This window comes from Argiope bruennichi, chromosome 6 (assembly GCF_947563725.1).
Source record: "Argiope bruennichi chromosome 6, qqArgBrue1.1, whole genome shotgun sequence".
In the NCBI taxonomy this organism is placed as follows: Eukaryota; Metazoa; Arthropoda; class Arachnida; order Araneae; family Araneidae; genus Argiope; species Argiope bruennichi.
The window spans coordinates 47,118,860-47,141,706 of record NC_079156.1 but is presented as its reverse complement, the minus strand read 5'-3'; the positions used below and the strand labels follow the sequence as shown (position 1 = coordinate 47,141,706).

The 22,847-nt window shown below is 31.4% G+C and overlaps 1 protein-coding gene across 4 annotated transcripts in view; it reads right to left on the bottom strand.

The window, feature by feature from the left end:
• The window catches only part of LOC129971177 (cytochrome P450 18a1-like), a 35,003-nt gene that overhangs the window by 10,697 nt on the left and 1,459 nt on the right, over positions 1 to 22,847 (bottom strand). For 3 of the 4 annotated variants that reach the window (XM_056084711.1, XM_056084713.1, XM_056084714.1), the window contains exons 1-4: positions 12,006 to 12,292; positions 6,311 to 6,432; positions 4,264 to 4,370; positions 1,973 to 2,271 (exon numbers count right to left, since the gene is read on the bottom strand). In XM_056084711.1, coding sequence (XP_055940686.1) covers positions 1,973 to 2,271; positions 4,264 to 4,370; positions 6,311 to 6,432; positions 12,006 to 12,253 — 776 coding nt within the window. In that variant the 5' untranslated portion in view covers positions 12,254 to 12,292. Of the gene's footprint in view, positions 1 to 1,972; positions 2,272 to 4,263; positions 4,371 to 6,310; positions 6,433 to 12,005; positions 12,293 to 22,847 lie in introns of those variants that run through there. The other variant, XM_056084712.1, reaches the window with a different exon arrangement.

Here is a 22,847-nt window from a genome sequence, read left to right as displayed (position 1 = left end):
TAACACTAGAACTACGGATGTTAAATATATACCTAGTTTTACTACACCCAGCAAATTGACGTGTTTTTGATCGTCATTCTTTCATTGTAACTTTTGGCTTAGTTAAGATTAAATTAAAGAATATAATTTAACAAAAACATCATTTAATATAATTATACATGAATTATTAAAAAACCCAAGAAAAACAGTTTGATAATGATTCCATCCTGATTACATTTACCAGTCAGAGCTTTTAGTTCTAAACTGAATCGTAATCGGAACAAAATGGATCCCATTATAACGGCTGCCGAACACTTTGGAACAATTAATATAATTTTATATGAAAAATGTAATTCTAATTTTTTCAGGAAATGTCTGAAAGCGATGCATAAATGAATGTAAATACGTATTGATGTCCATCATTGCATAGATGAGCCATACATTTTTATAAACTTTGAAATTTATAAAGCCGTCATTTTGATGGGTCTTGGTATCAATAGATAAGGTCATAGCGATTATAAGAGTTGTTCATGTCATTTTACTAAGAGCCATCGTTCTTAACAGCCACATTCATGAAGGAGATAGTCCTTTGCTCTGAGGACGGATGCTCAGACAATAGTATCCTTGAAGTTGAAGATTATAGAAGTCAAAATGGCAAGTGGAAATTGAATAGGAATATTTAATTTTTCTTATATCTCATTAAAAGTCGTCATAAAGTTCTTGAACAATACATAAATGAAATAAAAACTAGGAAGCTCCGCCCCCCTGCTCACTTATGCTCGCCAACCCCCAGGAACTGCTAATGCAGTTCCTCTCGGATCGCTTCGCTCGCTCACCATCTACTAAACCACTTTAGTCTAGCAACAGATATATTTAAATTTAATTTATTCCAAAATAGGATAAAACAATGAAAGAAATAAAAAAAAATGTAAAGCAAAAAGTACACCCGCAAAATTCACCTGCATCAAAGTTCTTTGTAAACACAAATAACCTTTCATTTAAATAACTATTTACATCCAGATTTCCATGAAAAATGTTTAGTCCTGACATGCTCCCACAACTATGCTCCTGTATAGTCCCACAACTATGCTCCTGTATAGTCCCACAACTATGCTCCTGTATAGTCCCACAACTATGCTCCTGTATAGTCCCACAACTATGCTCCTGTATAGTCCCACAACTATGCTCCTGTAGTTCGGAAACTTCGCTCTGTATACATAAACGTTTAAATCTATCTCGTTCATTAAGGCTGGATCTTCTTATGAACGATTCTTGAGCCTTTTGATTTGACCTGTCTTCTCTTTTTTCGACGATTTCGTTTTAAAATTGATACGGCATGACTTGAACTCATCGTAAAAAATTTTGTCCGTATTTTGACTGTCAATTTTTTGTTAAAATTTTTTTCAAACTGATGCAAGAATAACGCTCGCTTGAAATCTTATCAAACCGCGTGTTGATGTTCCCGGGCGAGGTCAAAGTGCTGGGAAAAACGTGATTAACAAATTCGGCCTGATTTTGCGTCCACGTTAATTTGTGTCCAGCATGAAATTTAAAAACTGTCAAAATGACGGCCTTGGTAGTTCTAGTATTAAAATGACATAAAATTTTAAGCTTAAAGATACTTGAAGTTATGATAAAAATACTTGAATCATGTATATCAAGTTATATATAAGAGATTTAATAGAAATTTCAGACGTTCCTTTTAATATGCCCTTTTGTGTTTGCCTTCGATATTACAACTTTGACGAGTAAACGGATTAGCTCTGCGAGAAGCCTTATGCACAATATTGTTTACCTTATCAGCCATCTTGATTTTTGACTTTGATAACTTGGCATTTTAGGCATCCTCGACGATATGTTCACATTTAAATATATTTCAACCAGAGGAAATGAAATACAACCTATATTCCCGGCGACCGACCCAGTTTGTCATAAAATATACGGCCAATATAAAATTAGATAGGAGCATTCAAATATATATTGAGATATTTACATCATAAATTCTGCAAATTTTCGATTGATTTTTGAATATCTGTCATAGCCAGCTATCTTGAAAAACTTGCAGAACTTTCTCAATCCGGGCATAACAGAGGTGGCAGACGAAGGCCTAGTGAGTAACAGCGCAAGTTCTGTGAACTCAGTGCACAGCTTAATTTCTTCTGCATCTGACAGTCGTCGGCCTGCTAACATAGCAATGATATTCGAATTGAGAGAGCAGCTCAAAATGGAAGAAATATCAGTAGGTTCTCCTTTCAATTCTTTGAGTTTCTCTATGAATATATTTATTTCCTCCTGAAAATAGAATATTGTTTTTTGTTAATCGACGCAATCACAATAAAAGACACCGAAATGACATCAGAAAGTATCTTATAGCATATAGTATAAAATAAGGCTGGGTTACTGGGAACCTTTATACTATTTTTACTTTCTCCTATACATAGTATAGAGTTCAGTAAAAATGCTGAATTCATGCCAAAAGTTAACATTTGGTAACTATTGGATGGCCCTGTAAAGCGTACTCGGGTGCGTCTTCTAAGGCGTTAATAAAAGATAGAAATTTTGCTTTTATGCAACAAGAGACACTGCTCAATTCAAGCTAGCTTAACGAATGTAATTTTATAATTACGATTAAAATAGCTAGACACTTAAGATCATATTATGCAAATTTGATTTCTACTTAAATCATTTTCTTTTTACATAACACTGAAAAGATATAAGAGGATATCCATCCTATAAAACTGCTTTAGGGCAATTGACTTCTAAGGTTTGAAAATTTGGGCGCTGTTACAGCCTTATCATATTTAGAATGTGTGCCTTTTTTCATTCCTGAAGAATACGACGGGGGTATATTTGTATAAATTCAACATCTGGTGTCAAAGAGCGGGGGAGGGAGATTTAAAATCATGGATTCCTAACAGTTTGCCAGTTTGTTATGTAGTAACGCCAATGTTTAGATAAAATGAATTAAATATCTCTAAAATAGGCGGAAATGGGTTTAAGAAAATTGAAAGAAACAATGCTCCCAATACTTTTTAGGTAGAGTCCTGTAGGAATACTATCTATTACAATGGTTCTCGTGACCAAACTTCAGGAAAATTACTTCAGTTCTTCACTCATCATGGTCCTTTTGTTTAAAAGTTCGCACATATACGCACACTCGCAATATGCACATAACGCTTTACCCATTTAATCTTCTGAATAGGATAACATGCAATTTTGTTTGGATTTTAACTGGCTTGGAGATTTTGTTAGAAATGTAGAAATCTCGGACGAATTCGTAAAATGGTCCATCTAGCTCAAAGAGGATGAAAATGGCCGTGGGTTGAAGTGTTCATTTTGCTATAACTTCTTAATATTGAAGATAGAAAATAAATGCAATTAGCCAAATTAGCGCCTAACTAAGACGAATAACTTTTGTGTTTAACCGCTTAACTGTTTTGCTCGAGAGCCATACGTGTATCGATTTATCGTACTTCCATAGTTGTAAGCAAAATATAAACCATTCATAACGATTATAATTCAGTATTAAAATTACTTCGAATACATAGATAAGTCAAGTGTTCAATGGATTTCTATTTGAATCAAAATAAGAAAATATTCCCAAAATAGAAGGTGTCAACTTATTAGATATAAAGAAAATAAAACAGTTAAGGGGTTAAAGCTCTTCGGTAACTGCAATGTCTTAGAAGTTAGGAGACTGAAAAAGAGATTTTCACGACCTAATTTTGACTGTTTCTAACATCAACAATTTATATTGCCTGATAGTACTTTAGATGTAAAGAAATCTACCTTTACTTCCCAGCTTGTCGAGAGGATTTTTTTTATTCAGATTGATTTTTGAATATTAGTTAGAATATAACGGAAACAGTGACCGCTAGCAGTATTGTCTCTTTCGTCTGTTAATGCAATAAAACATCCGGGGGATGTATGCATTTTCATAATAATAAACTTTATTATATCTATTATCTTTTTTGCACACATCATTAGTTTAATAAAAATTTTTTAATAGCTTCAAGGTCTCTCTCCTCGGAAATGATTAGCATTAATTATTTTCCTTTCCAATGAAGTGTCATTAAATGAATTTTTGGTGAGAATTTTATATAAACTCACCATACGAAGTAAAACGCATTCATATTAACAAACTTTTATATTATTTGATTAATATAAATATTACTGAATTTTATTAAAGTTGTTTTAATTTTATTGATGATTTAAGAAAATCGTATTAAAAAAAGTGGATCTTTTCTCGATAAACTATTTTAACTTTATGTATTGAATTCTTACCATGATAAGATCTTCCCACCGACCTTTTCCAAGGCCTAGATCTCGAGCTGTTGATGTAATATATTTTCTCTGTTCCTGCCACTTTTCGCCATTAGCTGTTACTATTCCTGTAATGACAAGAGTAATTCATTGCAGAAATTTCATGCATAAAATGCAAGGAATTTAAAATTTGTTACTGTGCCTTTTGTTATTTTCTTAAATCTGCAATATCATACTCCCGATATAAACCACTTAAAATGAAATATCATATACAATGTTAGCAAGTCTCCCAAACTGTATTTATCAGAGACATTTCACAGACCAAACTATTTCATACAAATAAAGTGTCCAGAAAATAATTAATGGTTTTTAAATAGGACTTTATGGCAAGATATGGTAGTTATTAAATTCTTTTTGAAAGATTTATTAGAGCTGCTAGAATTTTGTAAAAATGTCATTGAAGCGTAGATTTCCAAATTCAGAAACAACTAGTAATTAGAAAACATAAGAAATCAGATAAAGATATTAAGATATGGTCAACACGACTTGCAATGATAAATAATATAAAATGCTGTAAAATATTTAATTTTTTTTTATTAAAATAGTTTGAAAAAAATTGAGCATATTTGAGTCAAAGAAGCATCAATTAAAAACCAGCGTTTTTAAAATAGGAAGAAATATGTTTTATTTATTTATTTTTTGCTAAAAAGAGGTACAAGGCAAAGATTTTCCAAGTCTAGAAGTTTATCAAATGTTTTATTATTCAAAAGTATGACAATAAGAAATATATTATGGAATCTCTGAATTAGGAAATAAGTTGTATTTCTCCAAATTTTTATGATTTCTTCAATCTATTAAGAGGTCCGATTGATAAATAATACGGTATTCGATTGATTATAATTTAAAACTTTTTTCATATTATGGAACATTAACGCAACTATAAAATATTTTTTGATGAACAAGTGATTTATCATGCAACTCAAGAATTACAGAATATATTCAGGGAGTAACAATGTAAAATTAAAAACACTCTCAGATTTATTTTATTGCTTTTTCATTAGAAAGGATTTACTGTAAGAAAATATTCTTTCTAAATTAAATTTGTAAGACGAAACTGAGAATTCGGGAAAATAGCATTTAAAAATGGAAAAAGCATTAAAATACTATAAATTATTCAAATATCAACGTGGTTTTTCAAAAAATAAGAATTGGAAAAAAAGCGTTATAAATGATTTTTATAAAAAACCTTTTTACCGATTAAAAATATTTATTGAAAATTTTTCGATATTTCCGGTTTTTTTTTTAAACACAACCAAACTCACTGTTAAAATGGTCATATATTTTAACAATAAATTCGGCTTGTATTTCGTTTTAAAATAAAAATATTACTTCAAATCGTGCATAAAAATAATTTTTAAAAATTTGTTAAAATTAGGAAATAAAAATTGTACTTCACCTACGTTAATGCTTTTAAGAAGAAACTTTTTTGCATTTTAACCCTTTCTAGGGCCGTGGGAAGTATACTTCCCACCCAATTTATCAATCTTTGTATGAAATTATGTAGGTTGGAATAAGTTCTGACACATTTTTTTAGTTAAGTCATAAACTTAGATGCTTCAGCTCTTTATCTCACACAAAATGATGTGCCTTGATTTGTTACTTAATTATTAATGAATCAAATTAAATATATCTAGCCAACTAAATGAATTCCTTTTCTTATTCTAGTTTCAAGCCTAAAAATATTTTAACATAATATGACTAGAAAAAAATGGCCCTTTAAAGGGTTAAGATGATGTGAAAAAGAATTTTGTGGGATAATTTCGAAAATTATCTCCAACAGATGCAAGTATTTCATTTCATTTTTATTTAATTAATCTTTGAAGAAAAAAATCATTCTATGGTGCACATTCTTACCTTCAAAATTCTTACCTATAGAGTGTCATAAAACAGAGATAGATAGCATTTACCTTTGTGATTAATAATAGAAATAACCTCTGCGATTTTTGATTATCGCCACCATTTTTGGTCACGACATTTCTTCTGATTGAGCAAACAAAGAGGACATTACCATCAGCTTCTAATCCTCCGAAAAGATCAGGAGCTCTGTTTAAAGCAGCAGGGTGACAAAGGACTTCTTTCATCGAGTTGTAATCATTCAGCACAACGGTGTATTTGGGACCAAGTTGAACCCTAGAAATAATTGGTGATAAAAATAAAATAATTTTATTCTAAAAGGAGTCATGATAGCATAACATTATTTAGTTTATCGTAACACAACATCATCAACTGATTTCTTGCTATGATTGGAACTTATTTTTATTTTATAAAAACAAAATTACTCACAAAATAACTAATTAAAAAATGAAATTATATGCCAGATCTTGTCAGCAAAATTTTAGGTCTATTTTGAATTTTGGATTCAGAGAGAAGAGGTCAAAAGAAGGATATTCATGGATAATCATTTACTAGCCGCCTTTGGAAACCACTTGGTTCTCCGGGATCTATGCTCATTAAAATTTTCAGTTTAATATTTTATGAAACTTAGTCTCTTAATAGCTCATTCAGCAAAATATTTATAAGCTTCAAAATTTGATAGTCATATAGCTCATACTATTACAGAAGCTTTTGTAACATTCCCCGTTTCCCAGTACAGATAAGACATTTATAGCCAGCTGTGTCGACGCTGTTAAATACTAAACTCCTCGAGATAGCCAGATGATGGATCTTTTCACCTGGGTGGTCTCGCATCTGTTCATTAGCGACTACAGTGAAAGACCACACGTGGAATTCCTTGTCCAAGAGGTATTGATCGTGCCTTCAAAGAGAAAGGGGTGTCCAAACATCTGCATGCCAAATGTTTCTCATTGTGAAAGGACTATGATAACTCCGTGTTCCAGAATAGTCAGTTGTGAAAGGTGCGTCACACAAAGGACCTTCCCACGACCGACTGGCGCCGCTGAGAAAGCATATTGCTGAACCCCGATTGGCCGAAAGAGCTCAAATGACCAATGTAAATTAAGAGGCGGAGATTGTCGCCGAAATAAAGTGCGGATATTTTTTTTTTAGGAGAAGAGAAGAAACGAATTGCAGGAGACTGTTGGACTACGCCCACGAGTTCGGAGTCCGAGAACCAACGGAGTTTCAAGAAAGCCTTCGACTTTGACTGTTGTGTCTCCTACTACAGGTGTAAATAACTATTTATTTAACGAAGATTAGAACAAATTGTTCTTTTGTATATATAGGGCTGTAAAATCAAGAATTGTCTGGAAATTCTGCTTCATTATTTGATCAATCTAGATCAAGACATTACACCTTATATCATTATGTTCATAGTATCAGGAATTTATCTAATTTTCTATTAGTTACCATAAAATCTGAAACCTTAATTGAAGCGAAAAGTATCAATTAATATAAAAATTTTTAAGCTGAAAATCAAACACGTTTCCTTAAAAATTTGAGTACAAAAAACAGAATCATTCAGTATTGAAGTCTTCTCTACGCCATAGAACATTTTTTTTATAATTTAGGTAGTATCTGAAAGAATATTAAGTAAAATTTTCTTTGATTCATCATAAAATTCAATTTACAGTTTTACTTTTAAAAGGATTTAAATGACATCGTGTTTTAGTCTATAAATGCACTTCTGAAAAAGATATCAAGTCTAAAATTCCTACAGTTCTTGGGCTTAAGAAAACATATTCAATGAAATATTCTTGACACTTCAACTTCTAAATAAAAAAAAATTATATCTTATGCGACTAAATCTTACTGAATTATGAAGTTTTGAATAGCACTATATTAGGACAATAAACAATTCCACAATTTTTTGCCAATCAGGCTTGGGGGAATTAAGCGCTTATTGTGCATTTTCTCTGAAATGGTCAATGAAGTGGCCTAAAACAGAACGTTTTTATTAGATAGTAATACTCAAACCATCATTCCTAGTTTTAGTCGCAATAGAATGAATCTTGGATTGTGGATGTTACAAACAAACACACTCTTTAAATAAAATAAATGAACGAGTTTCCTTAAAGTTAGAAATAGTTTTACTGATATTCGTGGAAATTTTCTATATTCTTTTTTTAAAAATTAAATATAAGAAAATGAAAAAAGCTGGAGCGTAGGCAATAATTTGTGATTCATAAATGGATTCCAATTTAAATGTCATTTAAAGAATTAAATAGAAATTTCTTAATTAAAACATGCAAGGTAAACATTGTAGACTTTTAATGATATTATATATTCATTTAATTGTGGATTTTACTATCATATACAAGTATGCTTATTTTTAAATTTTAGAATTTCGTTATATATATATATATATATAAGCAACTAAGTCTTCGTGAGATTATTCACTTAGTTGAAATAAACAGAGAATTTTATATTTTTTACTAAGTACATGAAGTGTAAGTATTGCGATCGCTCAAAGTTCGAACCGGAGATTTTCTTGAATTTCCTTCTTTCAGACCATCCCGAGCCTTAAAAACACAATTTTAGGAATTTTTTTCTGTCTGCGAAGACAAAACAAAACAAATATTCGAAACATATGGCATTATGCCAGATTTAGAGATTTTTATAAGATTATAAACGAAATCCATGCACTGTTAATTTGTCTGTTTGTACAACTCAATAAGATGATCACAACGAAAAAAACCAAATGAATTAAATTTGTGTCATAGATTTAGTACCTAAAATATAGATTAGAAGAACATTTCACGCCAAATCTGGGAAGGTTTGGCTGAAGTTAGATGCACATAAACACGATAATTCAGAATGACTCAGATAAAGGAAATTATGCACGCATTTTTAACATCTGAGGGATCATTATTACATTTTAAACGAAATAGTTCATAGGGTTGAACTGCCTATCAATTTACATTGAAATCATCATATTATTGATTACATTTGCACATAAACACGATAATTCAGAATGACTCAGATAAAGGAAATTATGCACGCATTTTTAACATCTGAGGGATCATTATTACATTTTAAACGAAATAGTTCATAGGGTTGAACTGCCTATCAATTTACATTGAAATCATCATATTATTGATTACATTTGCACATAAACACGATAATTCAGAATGACTCAGATAAAGGAAATTATGCACGCATTTTTAACATCTGTGGGATCATTATTACATTTTAAACGAAATAGTTCATAGGGTTGAACTGCCTATCAATTTACATTGAAATCATCATATTATTGATTACATTTGCACATAAACACGATAATTCAGAATGACTCAGATAAAGGAAATTATGCACGCATTTTTAACATCTGAGGGATCATTATTACATTTTAAACGAAATAGTTCATAGGGTTGAACTGCCTATCAATTTACATTGAAATCATCATATTATTGATTACATTTGCACATAAACACGATAATTCAGAATGACTCAGATAAAGGAAATTATGCACGCATTTTTAACATCTGAGGGATCATTATTACATTTTAAACGAAATAGTTCATAGGGTTGAACTGCCTATCAATTTACATTGAAATCATCATATTATTGATTACATTTGCACATAAACACGATAATTCAGAATGACTCAGATAAAGGAAATTATGCACGCATTTTTAACATCTGAGGGATCATTATTACATTTTAAACGAAATAGTTCATAGGGTTGAACTGCCTATCAATTTACATTGAAATCATCATATTATTGATTACATTTGCACATAAACACGATAATTCAGAATGACTCAGATAAAGGAAATTATGCACGCATTTTTAACATCTGAGGGATCATTATTACATTTTAAACGAAATAGTTCATAGGGTTGAACTGCCTATCAATTTACATTGAAATCATCATATTATTGATTACATTTGCACATAAACACGATAATTCAGAATGACTCAGATAAAGGAAATTATGCACGCATTTTTAACATCTGAGGGATCATTATTACATTTTAAACGAAATAGTTCATAGGGTTGAACTGCCTATCAATTTACATTGAAATCATCATATTATTGATTACATTTGCACATAAACACGATAATTCAGAATGACTCAGATAAAGGAAATTATGCACGCATTTTTAACATCTGAGGGATCATTATTACATTTTAAACGAAATAGTTCATAGGGTTGAACTGCCTATCAATTTACATTGAAATCATCATATTATTGATTACATTTGCACATAAACACGATAATTCAGAATGACTCAGATAAAGGAAATTATGCACGCATTTTTAACATCTGAGGGATCATTATTACATTTTAAACGAAATAGTTCATAGGGTTGAACTGCCTATCAATTTACATTGAAATCATCATATTATTGATTACATCATTCGAAAATGTGATAATTGAAAAACTACTTAAATAAATTGAATTTTACATGTGGTCTGATTTTATTAAGAAGGTAGTTTTGTGTCAAATTTTGGTTTAACCGGTAGATAAAAAAGATGTCCAAAATATATATCTGGTTTTCTTTAATGATGGATATTTACAATGCACAAAACGCTTAGGTACAGCATTCTGAAAATAAAAATCTATGACATTCACGATTTTCCTCAAATTTCCTCAATTTTCAACCGGAGGAATCGAGGAATAATATATTTATTAAGTGTAAAGTTTTTTGAGGAGACATCAACTAGTATCCTGTAGCATTTTATACAAATCTCACGGGTAATACAGCTTTTTTAACCCTTTGAGGCATAGTCCAGCCAGCCTTTTATTTTTATCAGCCATATGTCTCTAAGGTTTACCATAGTAGTTTCAAATGAAGTCGCCCCCTAACGTTTATGCAAATGTAAGGAAAAATTAATAAATTGTCATTTTAATTTCCTTATTGTGTATTTGATTTAATTGAATCAATTTCCACCAGAAATGCAGTAGTTTTAAGCTCTGTGCCTCAATGGGTTAATATTCTTTATTCCCAAATAATTTTAATAGTTTGATTAAAATACTGCATTATTATAAGTTCTTTGATTTCATATAAGATGCTATCAGTATATTGCTAATGTGGGGATCAGTGTCTTTTCACTTTAGGGCACTGGCCAATAAAAACAATAAAATTTTTGTAGCCATGAAATCAGCACTAAATATTGTTATATAATATAAATACAACTTGGATACTTATATAATCTTTTTCTTTACTATTTCTGTGTTTCAGAAGGGGAAAAGGAGTCATCTTGAAAAGATGAGCTGGATATCTTCAACTATAAATTTATAAATTAAATCTTATACAAATGATTAATTTTGTTGTGTTACAATAATAAATGAAAATTATACTTAATATAAATTTAATAACTTTTGCTCAATTTGGGATGATATAAAATAAATACGCCACCGTATCGTAAACTGCATCTCATTGCATCTCATAACACTCTTAAAATGTTACCTACCAATAAATGATAAAATTATCATTTAAGTTAAAAATTAAAAATAATTTTTTAAAACTTAAAACTATTTTTCGCAGTTTTAATAAAATTTGAAATTTTTCTGTGAATTAAAAGTTAAAAATATTGAAATAACAAAAAAGATTTTAAAAGTTAAAACGCAATAGGTACATATGTAAAAAGTTTGGGAATTGAAATATTAATGAAATAGATAAAATATAAAATCCCATTATGCAAATAAAGTTAAGAAAATTAGTAATATTTTTCTTTTAATGCTTTCAATTTTATAAAAATAAATAAAATTCGCAATATCTATATATCTCTGTATTTTTTTAAACGCATTGTTGCATTGAAATTTTTATAATTTTGAAAAAAATCACTTCATTTCTTACCCTATTATATTTCCATATTTTTCTCTCAAATTCCAGAATGTCTTATGGGGATCTTTACCTAAGAAAGGCAAATACCCCACAACAGGAAGTCCAGCTGGACCAGGTGGTTTTTTCAGGTTGATAGTAAACCATTTCAATAATCCCTGGAATAGATTAATTAGTATGAGAATAGCAACAACAAGCGACAATCCGCCAGTTCCAAAACTTAAATCCAAACTGAAAGAATTCAAGATTTTTTCGAAATTCATCGTCTATTTGATTCGTGGACTGAAAAAAAAAAATGATGGAATTACCTGCTGTATATTCTCAATGAAAGTGGGTCATGCTTTTTATAAAATGATTGTAATATATCTTTTAATCTTATCTTTAAGGTGGTAAGATGGCTCAAAAACTGCTGAATTTCACTTTTACATTTTAAAATTTGTTGTTAAAGCCAGTGATAACAGCATAAATTATAGATAACACTGTGGAATTATCAAATAGATCCTAAAGTGGAAGTACCCATTTCTGAACAAAATAGGGCGCACAGTTTGCACTAGCCTTTTACCGCGTATACTTGAAAACCTTCCTTGATATATTTTGATACCTTGATATATTTTGGCCGACCTATATTTCTGCAGAATGAAACCAAAATTTGGCACAGAATTACAATTTTTGTAAAAGATCACGTACGAAATTTCAGTCAATTAAGATGCAATAAGTGTTTGAATTATAGTATTTACATGTATATGAATGAACAGACTGATAGACAGTCAACCTTTGGCAGATTTTTTAAAATTTGATAAGATTTAAACTTCAGAAACTGTGTGCCAAATGGTTGTACATTTTAGTCATCACACTTACATGTATGCGAACGTGAAGATATACAGATGGTCAGCATGACGCAACTGGTTTAAAATTCGAAAATATGTATTCTTTAGATGTTAAATCTGTGACAAAATCATATTGAGGCAATTCTTAGAGTTTTGTAGTAATTGTGTTGTTTTATATCGGGACAGCCAGATTTTCTTTTTATTTATATAGAAATCTATAAATTTGATGTTATGATCGCTTAACAGATTTCATCCATGTTTCTCGAAGCGTATTTTCATCTGAGTTCCCAGACAGACAGACATAAATGGTGCTTTCCGATGACTCAAGAAGATCTAAAACGTAAAGATTCGTCAAAAACTCGAATTTGAAATTTTTGACGATTTGTATCATTTCATATACGAAGAAGTAATTGAATCCCTGTGTCTTGACTTTCCATGATTCCTTGCTTTTTTTAAGAACCAGAAAAGTTCATTTTACTTTTTCGGATACGAACAAAAGGAAATGCGTTGTAATTGTCGAAAAATTTGATCTCTAGATTTTGACAAATCCTAACATTTCAATTTTCTACGAGTCCGTAAAACACATTTTTGGATTCATAATAACTTTAATAATAATATTTTCAGCATATGATCTATTGGAAAAAAAGAGGCATTAAGAGATTCAATCTTATTCTCATAATATTTATAGAAACCAAAATTGGATGTGTTGCTTAAAAGCAATGTCAAGCAACATAAAAGTAACAGAAACCAAAATTGGAAGTGTTGCTTAAAAGCAATATCCAATATGAGAAACATCATCTAGCTACAAAGGAATATTATAATGTTCAATAACATTTTCAGTATGGGACATTTTTGTAAAAAGAGGCATTATGAGCTTCAAGATTATTCTCATAATATTTCAGAAATCAAAATTGGATGTGTTGCTTAAAATCAATGTCAAGCAATATAAAAGCAACAGAAACCAAAATTGGATGTGTTGCTTAAAAGCAATATCCGATATTAATAATATCATCTAGCTACAAATGAATGTTATAATGTTTGATTTTTTTAGCCAATAGAAGCGCAGTTGACTTTATTTAGTTTAATTATATTAACATCTTTAGTTTAATTATATTTAAATGCAGATATAACACACTTGCAATTTTGAATAATGACAGAAATAAATGTTTTTAATCAAAATTTTAATATTCAATATATTTAAAGGAAATGTTTATACCTTCAGATATGATGAATACAAAAAGAAAGAGCGATTCCATCGAATATAAGAGATGAATCATAGAGGAGTCTCGGGATAATAAACTTACATCATTTTTAAAGAGAAATTGAATCTTCGAATGGTCCAAAATAATGAGAACCGTTGCTACTGGGTGCAAAGAATATTTTTAAATATTAGATACTAGTAGTAGTTTATAGTACCATGTGGCGATCCAAAGTCAAGCGTTGAACATAGGAGTTGGGTGTTGTTCCGGCTGCTTCCGGTCTTTTACACCCAAACCAAAGGAAGTTCCGAGCTTCTTAGCAAGCCAATTGCTTTCGTGGATATAAGGCTTTGTCATTTTGTCACTATTAAATTTATAAATAATCATAATTTTTACGTTTTATTTTTTAATTAGCTATTTGGAATAAGATTCAAATTCTCAAAAATTCGGCGGTTTGAGTAGACGATTAAGTTTATTTGAATCAAGCACCACGCATCGTATAGAAAGAATATTTGTCTGTACAACAGACGACTCATTTGAAGCAATCATTAAATCAAACGTGTGAGATAAGATTTGATGTATTGTGTATCACCAGTTTCAGTGAATTAAATACGCAACAATTATTTGCTGAATTTGGAGACATGACCTGTTAAAAGATTGTTGACAACATTTGTGTTAAAAATTCATTAGTATTATGACATTAACTCTATTAATACTGAAAGGCTTCGAAAGTCCCTTCAACGAAACTTCGGCGGGTGTCCGAGACGCCTGGGTGTCACAGTGAAATTCCTTCCACTTTTGTTAAGTGTGATTTGATGACCCTACTTTTTATCGTTACAGGCGCTTTCCTTGATGGACTTCGGAGGAGAGTGAGGATTTTTGAGAACAATCAAATGATGCCAGAGCATACATTTGCCTAGTAGCCATCAGATACATTTTGCCCCCTTTTGTACTTCTACTGCTTATGAACATGGTTGTCATGGCAATTTCACATGTAGGTAGCAAGTTTTCCTTATCACTGACAGAAAAACTCGTTCAAGTTTTCTGAGGCACTTGAACTCGAAGGATCTTAAGAATGACAGGTTAAAGGTCACTTCTTGGATATTCTCAGAAAAAATAGCCCCCCCCCTTCTCAGAATTGCGATGAAGTTTGTAAAAATTTTCTTAAAATCATTTCTCTATTGGACCAGTGATACCAACAACGCCCACCAAAAAATTCTTCAAAAAATGCATTTAAACATTTTAAATGCTTATGTTACAGAGAAAAACTAGAGTTTAGTTTGTTATATTATCGTCTCTTTTAAAGCAACATTAGGACAGGACTATTTTGAGACAGACCTCTTAATTTTGAACCGCGGTCAGAAGGCGAGGACGCCAACTGAAATGGTACTACCATCTCTACACTTTCACACCACTCCAGAGGAAGGACGGAGGTCCCGATGGATTTAATGTCCACCACACCCGATTACACGAGAGTTCTTCGGGGGAATCGGGCTTCGAATTTGAAACCCTCCCGTTCCGAAGTCGAGATATTGCCACTAGATCACTACGGCCCTCGCGAAAACCTGAATTAACTTGGTGGAACGCGTTTTAACTAACAGCGCTAGGAAGAACCCAGATGAACTAGGGAAAGAGTGTTTTATAACTGACAGGTATCCATCCAAAATTATTGTATTAAATTATATTTAGTAAAACAGTATTTCAAGAAAGAACCTATCATTGAAGAAAAAAAATATTTTATTTTGATTTTTGTTTAACACAGTACCATTATTATAAATAACTTATTTCGACAAGGCAAACTACTGTGACACCTAGAATTTCAAAGAGAACCATTTTGTAATTGTTCAAGAAATCTATTTTTCAAATTCTTATCGCAAAAAGCATTAATACTTCCTTCACTCATCGTAAACAAATCAACCAGAACAAACATGTTCCAGCAGAATAAAACTAGACGGCCGCACTTGCTTTGAAAATTTCACAAGCAACAATTCTAGATTCATGCGATTTTAGCTGGACAAAACCGGAAATAATAATTGGAGAAAACCGTATCTACCTAATCATATCTCCTAACCGTATCCTCCTATTAACTAGGGAAAACTTCGTTATCGTGTCAGTCAGAACGAGTTTTCCCTAGTTAATTCGAGTTCTCCCCTGTGCTGTTAGTTAAAACGCATTTTAACTATTAATTATGGTTTTGACTGATTTCGGTTTTCACATAACACTTATAAATAAGCATCACTTACATGCGTGTAGTTGGTTAATAACTTGGTTTCTAATTGACAGAGTCAAAATAAGTGTTTCCATGAGACAGAAACGTATTATCTTTTAAAACTACAAGAAAAAAATACGAATTTTCATTCAAATTCACATAGTCGTCTACCATTTTCCCATTTTTCTAATTTTTTGAAATTAGGTCTTGGACCAAGATTAGAGTTGGAGTTCCTTATCTTAATAGTTTCATAGAAATATTAAAATGCACATATAGTCATTCATATATATATCATCTTGAGGCGTCCTGGCATAGAGGTAGCGCGTCTTTCCCGTGATCTGGGTGTCCTGAGTTCGAGTCTCGGTTTGGGCATGGTTTTTCTATCTGTGAGGTGTATGAATGTGTTCTCCTGTAAAAAGGGGTTGTGCAAGCGAATGAGTGATGCGTGAGTTGCAAAGTCGTACTCTTGGCCCTAGTCGGCGCTACTAAAAAGCAACAGACGCTCCCCCCACCGGCTTAAAATCGCTGTCATCGAACAGCGGGCTTGTCCGTGGCAAGTGCCATAAGAAACAACAACAACATATCATCTTTCGGTTCATCGATTTTCGTTGCAATTATTTTTATCCGATATTTTTTTTTATGTATTCCGTCCGATTTTAATTTCTTCAAGGATTAGAAATAATTATAGCTTTGATAAAACAGAAATTAGGTACAAAACAGCTTTGTGTGAATTGAGATGGAATGTTGATGAAGACATTTTCACGTGTACACTAAATACTACAGTGAAAAATCTAGCACACTTTCTTCACAACATTCTGCCACAGTTTATTGTAAATAACTACTAGCGATGCAACACATTAAAAAATCAGCATTTTTTTTGTATAGAATTTAGGAAAATAGAAGAATGGAACAAGTCTGATTACTGTTCACTAGTGATAACTAAGGAAATAGTCATGCTTATCAGAATCTTTTAAACTTATCAGTTTGTTCTGATAACTCTTCAAGTTTCTTTTTTTCTGATATTAAATTAGTTTTTTTAAAAGATAGCAATAAAACACACAAAAAGAAAAGAAATAGGTGTGAATTTTGATTATCAGCAATCGGCATTGTTCTTATTTCGATTTATTATTATCATTAATTCATTGGGTGGAAAACGATCTGATGAGATTCAATGTTAAATAACATATTCTTAGCTTAAAAAAGAATGGAAAAGAGACGGAACAAATAAAAATAAACATTAATACGAAGAACGTTGGAATAGTTCATAGACTATACAGTTAAAACAATTAGGAAAACTAAAGTGTCCACCCCCAACTTCGTCTGTTTTTGCCAATTTTTAAACGGACAAAACCGGAATTTTATATGAAGGTTATAACCCCAGCTTTCAACAAAGGTCGTCTGCTTTGTCGACTAAAATCTCAGAAAAGTAGTGTGATGAGGGGGGGGGGGACTACTGCCGGGACGTATATTATTTCACTTTTGTTGTTGTTACTTATGGCACTTGTCAAAGACAAGCCCACTGATTTTGTGCAGCCGAGCCCCCATTTGTGCAGTAGCTTCTAAGGGTAAGGGCCCCTGAGCACCCGAGGCGGCAGAAGTCTGACTTCTAGCTCATATGAAGATGCCATTCACACACTCGCTTGCACAACCTCTTTTTACAGGTTAGCTTGGCTCTTTCACACACATCACAGGTAGACCACAGGGTAAAGAACAATCATGCCCAAACCAGGACTCGAACGCGGGATGCCCAGATCACGGGGAAGACGCGCTACACCTAGGCCAGGACGCCGGTGTATTATTTCATTGTACATTCTTTAAGGAAAACACCAACAGAAAAGTTTCGCAACCCCCTGAATTGATTCGCCAATTTTTATTTCATTTAGTAACTCATTATATTTAGATGTGTTATCATTATCGCACGTTTCACCGTCACGCTGATATGACAAAAAGTAAAATAATAGTTACAAAAAGACTTATTCGGTTAATTATTATGAGAGTTATTGGACGTGGTGGCCATTGCCGTCATTGCACAGTCTGAATCAATGTGAACACACTCGAAGCTACCAGGAATGCTTTTAATGCGGCAGTCCGCGCTCTGAGATATTTCGCTGTATCCATTAGGCATTAAGTAAATGAATGATTTACCCCATAGATAAAAGTCACACGACGGATATCCGTCGAAAGTGGAAACCAGGCAATAGGTCCACGTGTTCAATCTTCTACCTTGGGTATATAACATAGAAGTGAACACACTCCTCGGGTGAAAATTATGCAGGTGTGCCATCATGCATGAATCACATGCCACTGTGAATTGCAGCCGGCGCACTTTGTAATATTTCCAGAAAAAATGTGTTACAGAAAACAAGATACATTGCTCCAATCAGGTGTTCGAACAGTAAGTTCGACCCGAGGGATAATCACCGATGATTCATACCCACACGTGCACACAAAACCTCTGATGAGATTTCGCTGTACACTTGCATGAAGATTATCCATTGACCTTATGGACTGGGAGCCTGTATGCGCTTTTTGCGGTTTTCACTCTAGTAGTTTGAGTCACTATTCTCAAGTGCAATTTTTGTTTCTGTTGATGTCGTCGAACCATCCTCTGAGTTACTTCGATCATTAACAAACATCTGTATAATCAAAGAATTCTTTTTGAAACATTTTATATTAAATAAAGCAAAATTCGAGCAGTGAACTAAAAACATAAGGATTGGTTTTTCCTAAACTTTATTACATACTTATCCTAAAGGTATTTTCTCCGATGCCTCTTTAATTTGGACTTCAATGAAAGTCACTATTTCTCAGATTTTTATTTTCAGTGTTTGGTACATGAGAATTTAGTACTTTGTAGTACAGTGAAAAGAACCGAATATGTATTTTTTGACGATTTTTCTTCCACTGTTTGAAATCAAATTTGACGTAAAACTACAATTTTAGCAACCGGTTCAATGTCAAAATTCATTAATCTAGCAGTTACACTTTTGAGTTATCTGTTACATGCATGAGATTACATGAACGTAAAACCAGAGGAGCTCAATTTTTTGGCAGATTGGTTTCGTATCTACAGATATGATATACATTTACTCTTTTAGATGATGCTAGAACTCTATTAAATTTTATCCATCTAGATCATTAGGTTGTGTATTATCGTATTCATTTGCATTCGGATAGACGAATATGCAAACTTTCCTTGAATGGATTTCGTTCAAATTTGTTAGAAAGAACTCTATTAAATTTTATCCATCTAGATAATTAGGTTGTGTATTATCGCATTCATTTGCATTCGGATAGACGAATATGCAAACTTTCTTTGAATGGATTTCGTTCAAAATTTGATAGAAATCTATATATTAAATGCAAAGACCATATACCAAATTTGATCTTTTTTTCTCATAGCGTTTTTGAATTATGAAGTCGAGAGACTGGTAGACTAATTTGTAAAAAATGCATATTTTGGATTCTGTATGATTATTCAAATTCTGGAGTTCGAATGTTTTGCTGATTACAATATTTTCTTTTGATATACATCTATAAGACAAAGTTATAAAAAATTAAAGAAATGCTTATGTCAGAGCCTGTTAAACCTTAAATTTACACATTGTTGCCTACGAAATAGTGCAACATTTTAAATAAAATTTGAAAAAAAAATTAAAAGAATTTAATTTAAAAAATGGATCCTCAGCATTAAACACACCACGATTTTTAAGTAAAATTGAATAAGGTTTTAATTAATCTTAAGATTTTGAAATGGGTTTCACGTTTTGAAATGGTAAACATCTGATCGCCCGAAACCACCCAAATTAATATTATAGGGTTAAATGGACCAATATGATAATTATTTTTATTAATATATGAATTACTATTAGATACCATAAATATGTATTATTGTACAGTTTGAAAAAATGTGAGTTTTTACTTTCGTGTATTCGTAGCATAGAAAAATATAGTAATTGTTAAAAGATTCAAACTGGAAAATTTGACAAGTCTCCACATTTTAGATCTTCCTGAGTTCATAAAAACACATTTTTGAAAATGTCCGTCTGTCTGTCTGTGACAAAGATAAATCAAAAACGATTTGAGCAACACGGATGAAATCAGGTATACGGCATTTACACCAAATTTATAGATTTCTGTCAAATTTTGAGCAAATTCGGTACAGAGGGAGTCTGTTGGTCTGTCTGTCCGAATATATGTTAACCCTTTAAAGGGTCATTTTATTCTAGTCATATTATGTTAAAATATTTTTAGGCTTGAGATTAGAATAAGAAAAGGGATTCATTTAGCTTATTAGATAAATGTAATTTGATTAATGAATTAATTCGGTTCATTAATAATTAAATGACAAACTAAGACGCATCATTTTGTGTGAGATAAAGAACTGAAGCATCTAAATTTCTGTCTTTCTAAAAAAAATTGTCAGAACTTATGCCAACTTACATAATTTCATACAAAGATTGATAAATTTGGTGGGAAGCATACTTTCCACGGTCTTAGAAAGGGTTAACAATTACAAAATGGAGAGAGCTACATAGATAAAATTCGGTGTACAGATTTAACATCTATAGTGTAAACACCTGTCAAATTTTGAACCAAATCCAACTAGAGATTGACATTCTTGATCCTTACAGAATAACGCGAATAACTCAAAAACTTTCTTTCTTTTAACTGTACTTCCAGAAACGCGATAATTCAAAAACACAAATAATTAATTACATGAAATTTGGTATGTGAATTTGTGACTATAAGTGTAGTTTTGTGTCAAGATTTTATTTCAATCAGTTGAGAAAAACCTGTCTAAAACATAAATGCGATTTTTGGATACTATTAACGTATGCCAGGAATTAATCGGTAAATAATTCGCCGAGGATAACAAGATAAATTCAGTAAAAATGTTAAATTCTCGCCAAATGTTATTATTTCGTAAAAATTGTATTCCAGTGCCATGAAAGGCGTTCTCTGACGCGACATGTTTATTACAGAGTATGCAAGAAAGGTTTGAGGAGATCAATTCCCCCCCCCCTTGTTCTGTTAACTAATACATTTTAATTAAAATACTAATAAAATATACAAAAATAAATAGCTGTCTAAATTATCATATTAGATATAAAGATGAAGAATCAAATTTCTTCTGAATTCGCTTTTTGATACGGACCTTCTTATCGTTTCAAGGACGCTTTAAAGTTAAAGAAGTGTAACATTCCAATCAGTATCTTGAAACAGTAACAGATTAGATAAAATACTAAAATCGAAATCGGGTCACAACATTGAATTTAAGAAGATCGAAAGTACTGTCTGGTTTCACTCTCTGTATGAATAATCCGCTATGAAGTTAGAAAAAGTTCTGAAGTTCTTCAATTTAGATTTAAGTTCAGCAACAGGTGGGTTGGTGCTTGTTATTGCCACGTACATTCTTGTGAAGATAATACAGAATGCGATAAACTGGGTTATAATTGGAAGAAAGGAACCTCCTGGACCAATTGGATTGCCGATTGTAGGGTATTTGCCTTTTTTGGGTAAAGAGCCCTATAAGACATTTTTGAAGTTGAGAGAAAAATATGGAAATATAATCGGGTAAGAAGATTTTATTTATCATAATTAACCCTTTCTAAGGCCATGGAAAGTATGCTTCCCACCAAATTTATCAATATTTGTATGAAATAATGTAGGTTGGCATAGGTTCTGACAATTTTTTTTAGAAAGACAGAAACTTAGATGCTTCAGTTCTTATCTCACACAAAATAATGCGTTTTGGTTTGTCAATTATTAATGAACCAAATTAATTAATTAAACAAATAAAATTTATCTAATAAGCTAAATGAATCCCTTTGCTTATTCTAATTTCTTAAAAATATTTTTACATAATATGACTAGAAAAAAAAAACGGCCCTTTAAAGGGTTAAATAATTTGGAAAACCGATTTAAGGTGTGCGTACACACTTGAAGATTTTTTTTAAAAATTTAACTTTAAAAATTGATTTTTTTCAGAGTAGGTTATTAATATATGTTTAAATTCCTTTCAGTGAGAAAAAACCTTATTGCACTAATTATTAATTAATTAAATAATAGTTAATGAGCTAATTAGCCTTTTTTTGTGCAACATGATATCTTAAATTCTAATTTGTATAGACACACAATTCTAGTTGGAAATGATGCCTAATATTAGTTTTGATGTTGTCTGCCTCAAATAAGTTATAAAAATGTATAGTTTTTTTAAACAATTTTTTCATCAAAGATGAATAGAAAAAATGAGATTTTTTCTGTCATTTTAACTTTTAAACAGCTATTAAAAATTTATTTCTATAAATATAACTTTGATTGAAGCACAAAACATCCGCTACTTCATACAGATTATTTTGATATGTACATAACCTTATTTGGTTCATTTCTTGTTGAGATATGATTGTTTGAATGAAGCAACATAGTGGGAAAATATCATTCTTCATAAAATGAGTTTTAAAAACACCGTAACTAGGGCTTTTAATGAAAGCACTTTCAAGAAAAATAATTATAACTCGAGAAATATTCCCAATATTGACAACATTTTGGTATCGTTTGAAAGCTAAAGGACCAGAAAACATTATTAAGCAATAAAAAAAATATTCGATATTTTGAAGGA